The sequence below is a fragment of the Centruroides sculpturatus genome, unplaced genomic scaffold, assembly GCF_000671375.1.
Source record: "Centruroides sculpturatus isolate CEXI.00-Female unplaced genomic scaffold, Cexi_2.0 scaffold240, whole genome shotgun sequence".
NCBI lineage: Eukaryota > Metazoa > Arthropoda > Arachnida > Scorpiones > Buthidae > Centruroides > Centruroides sculpturatus.
The window spans coordinates 125,088-129,589 of NW_019384461.1; the positions used below are offsets into that span (position 1 = coordinate 125,088).

The 4,502-nt window shown below is 32.2% G+C and overlaps 1 protein-coding gene across 1 annotated transcript in view; it reads right to left on the minus strand.

The window, feature by feature from the left end:
- The window catches only part of LOC111620851 (serine protease 30-like), a gene marked incomplete at its 3' end in the record, with an annotated part of 18,224 nt that extends 16,084 nt beyond the window's left edge, over nucleotides 1-2,140 (minus strand). The window contains exons 1-2 of the mRNA XM_023362850.1: nucleotides 2,095-2,140; nucleotides 1,525-1,682 (exon numbers count right to left, since the gene is read on the minus strand). Of these exons, the coding sequence (XP_023218618.1) occupies nucleotides 1,525-1,682; nucleotides 2,095-2,140 (204 nt within the window). The remainder of the gene's footprint in view (nucleotides 1-1,524; nucleotides 1,683-2,094) is intronic.
- Between the last annotated feature and the right edge of the window lie 2,362 nt (nucleotides 2,141-4,502).

The window sequence follows — 4,502 nt, forward strand, 5'->3', positions numbered from 1 at the left end:
CCTAATCCTCGTTAATCGATTCAGAACGATTTTTAAATGTTTTTTTTTTTTGATAAAATAAATAATATTTGCGTATGGAACTAAAGAGCCGCAGCTTCACATCCAAAGAGCCGCATGTGGCTCGCGAGCCGCAGGTTGCCGACCCCTGCCCTAGGGTAGTGGCCGGATGGCCGAGCGATCAAGGTGGCAGCCTACCGCTATGGGGGACCCGGGCTCGAATCCGAACGGGTCGAATAATCCCCAGGAATTTTTCGGGGGTGGTCCGTTCGGATATGTCAGACCCCGTCCCTCACCACCCGGCAGCTCTAGTAATTTGTGGGCCTGGTCGAACTCATAATGGGCTTGCAAAAAGAGGCCCTCTTAGTGCCCACAAGGCGGAAAGAGTAAAAAACAAAAAAAATGGCCCTAGGGGGTTCGCCAGAATTTTTTAACTTGTAAAGGGATCGCGTATTCAAGAAGGTTGAAAAACACTGTCCTAGAGTATGCATTTTGAACTTCGAGTCCCTTATCTACTCTTTGTGACGTTTATGGTTATGAGAAGCACAGAAATGATGACGATTGATAAAATACAGATGACAATTATTAATTTACGTCATCCGTATTTACATTGATTTTACATGTAATTTACATCATCAAAATCATACGTGATACATTTCCATGATCAAATAAGCAAAATATTTAAAAAATGGAAAACATTTATTATAATAATTTTATTATTTTAAAATTACTAGAATGGCGAGATTAGTTGAAGTGATTGCCGTCAGGTTGAATGTTAAACTCGTCGAAGAAATTCATTAGAGAACCACCAATGACCAAGCGGTTCCCGTTCCCTGAATACTGATAGGTCGGTCATGGGTTCGCGTCTTCGCCAGGACGAGATGGCTACAGAGAGTTTTCTGTATTTTCTCCATATCTCTAGCGCCTATTCTCCATATCTCTAATGCCTAAATAGAGGCTAACTATCCTTAATAAGACCTTTCAGAAGGCATTTCCCCCTGCTTTCCGCGAGTAATTTCAAATGGTCAATCAAAAAGCTTTGGTCGGCTCTTCGGAGGATAAGCGATTATGCAGTAACCTCCATATTAACTCCGATATGAGAGGGAAGAGAACTTCATTAGAGGTTTGTCTACTTCGGTAGCAATTAGGAGGGATTTCTTATACCGTAAGATATTAATCATTAAGATTACAATATGTATCAAAATTCATAAAATGTTATGAAAAAATTAATTACTACAGCATTTCTAAATATGTTAATTTCTTTAAATATCGACATGAAAATTCGGAATTGAAAAATTAATTTTTAATTATATTTAATAGTTATAATTTCCGATAAATTATAGGCTATATAATCTATAGAAAAAACAGTATAATTTGTTTTATGTTATAAATCAATCAACTTTAAAATAATAAAAAGTTTTTCGTTTATAAACAAATTTTTGTTTCTATTGAAGTTTAATTTGGTAAATTTAAATAAAATGTATGAACACATTTTATTTTATATAATTTTACATTAATTTAAATTACCTTATTCTCAGGTGCAATCAAAATCCATGAACAGTTGACATTTTTTGGATAAAAAGTTTTTCCATCATATCCAGGACTCGTGATTACGCCTTCTTCGTCATAAATCCTAATAGGTTGATCGACTTTACACGAATTTGTCGAATTAAACTGCACGTATACTAACAAACCAAAATAAAAAATTACAAATATATTATTTTATGTTTAAATTGTCGACTAAAAATATTCTTAATGTAAATATCATAAAGGAATTTGCTTTAAATGATTTTTAAATGATTAAGAATTTCGTATATAATTCAACTTTTAAAAAGAAAATTAAGCTTATCAAAAAGCTCAGAAAATTTGGTTTCAGTACACATTAAATGTAATCTGCTTATGAATTTTTCCAAACGATAACATTATTTACTCTTTATTGTTAAAAAATTACGTATGTTGTATAAATTATATTTAAATAGCTATTGTATAATTGTATTTATTAAAATGAAAGCATATAATTTAAAGTGTATTTTTAATTAATATTGTAAACTGTGAATTTAGTGTAGTATTATACAAATAAACTGCTAACGACTCTACTCCGACCACCTTCAACTTCAGAAATTTCTCCACAAGCTCTCCACATTTTTTATTCTTTTTTAAAAAATTTATAACAATTCTTTGCAAACAACATTAACTTCATAGTTTTACAGTTATTTAATTCGTAAATTAAAAACTTTTAATAAAAATAATCGATACAAAGACAAAAGAAAGCGTAATAAAGCAGACAAATTAATACTTAAATCTCAGAAATAGCCTACAGATGATAATCCACTTAAAATCGATCATTGACATGACGTTTTAATCTAAAGATGTTTCATAGCGCATAAAACATTTTAATTTTCAGAATTTAGATTTTTATTGTAACGTACAATACTTGGCATTCCCTTTCAATTATGCTATTTCGTATTTTTGTAATAAGTAGTCATTTATTCAAACACTTCATGTAAGCGAAACTGTGAAATAATCAGCCAATAAGTAAGGCAAATACATATATATATATATATATTATATATATAATATTACTTGAAACACCTTATATTATTTCATTCGCAAGATCAAATAAAATTATATTATCTGTAAGCGATTTTACATGGTGATAAATCGTTATCAGTCAATTTTCTTAATTTTTATTTTANAAGAGCCGCAGCTTCACATCCAAAGAGCCGCATGTGGCTCGCGAGCCGCAGGTTGCCGACCCCTGCCCTAGGGTAGTGGCCGGATGGCCGAGCGATCAAGGTGGCAGCCTACCGCTATGGGGGACCCGGGCTCGAATCCGAACGGGTCGAATAATCCCCAGGAATTTTTCGGAGGTGGTCCGTTCGGATATGTCAGACCCCGTCCCTCACCACCCGGCAGCTCTAGTAATTTGTGGGCCTGGTCGAACTCATAATGGGCTTGCAAAAAGAGGCCCTCTTAGTGCCCACAAGGCGGAAAGAGTAAAAAACAAAAAAAATGGCCCTAGGGGGTTCGCCAGAATTTTTTAACTTGTAAAGGGATCGCGTATTCAAGAAGGTTGAAAAACACTGTCCTAGAGTATGCATTTTGAACTTCGAGTCCCTTATCTACTCTTTGTGACGTTTATGGTTATGAGAAGCACAGAAATGATGACGATTGATAAAATACAGATGACAATTATTAATTTACGTCATCCGTATTTACATTGATTTTACATGTAATTTACATCATCAAAATCATACGTGATACATTTCCATGATCAAATAAGCAAAATATTTAAAAAATGGAAAACATTTATTATAATAATTTTATTATTTTAAAATTACTAGAATGGCGAGATTAGTTGAAGTGATTGCCGTCAGGTTGAATGTTAAACTCGTCGAAGAAATTCATTAGAGAACCACCAATGACCAAGCGGTTCCCGTTCCCTGAATACTGATAGGTCGGTCATGGGTTCGCGTCTTCGCCAGGACGAGATGGCTACAGAGAGTTTTCTGTATTTTCTCCATATCTCTAGCGCCTATTCTCCATATCTCTAATGCCTAAATAGAGGCTAACTATCCTTAATAAGACCTTTCAGAAGGCATTTCCCCCTGCTTTCCGCGAGTAATTTCAAATGGTCAATCAAAAAGCTTTGGTCGGCTCTTCGGAGGATAAGCGATTATGCAGTAACCTCCATATTAACTCCGATATGAGAGGGAAGAGAACTTCATTAGAGGTTTGTCTACTTCGGTAGCAATTAGGAGGGATTTCTTATACCGTAAGATATTAATCATTAAGATTACAATATGTATCAAAATTCATAAAATGTTATGAAAAAATTAATTACTACAGCATTTCTAAATATGTTAATTTCTTTAAATATCGACATGAAAATTCGGAATTGAAAAATTAATTTTTAATTATATTTAATAGTTATAATTTCCGATAAATTATAGGCTATATAATCTATAGAAAAAACAGTATAATTTGTTTTATGTTATAAATCAATCAACTTTAAAATAATAAAAAGTTTTTCGTTTATAAACAAATTTTTGTTTCTATTGAAGTTTAATTTGGTAAATTTAAATAAAATGTATGAACACATTTTATTTTATATAATTTTACATTAATTTAAATTACCTTATTCTCAGGTGCAATCAAAATCCATGAACAGTTGACATTTTTTGGATAAAAAGTTTTTCCATCATATCCAGGACTCGTGATTACGCCTTCTTCGTCATAAATCCTAATAGGTTGATCGACTTTACACGAATTTGTCGAATTAAACTGCACGTATACTAACAAACCAAAATAAAAAATTACAAATATATTATTTTATGTTTAAATTGTCGACTAAAAATATTCTTAATGTAAATATCATAAAGGAATTTGCTTTAAATGATTTTTAAATGATTAAGAATTTCGTATATAATTCAACTTTTAAAAAGAAAATTAAGCTTATCAAAAAGCTCAGAAAATTTGGTTTCAGTACACATTAAATGTAATCT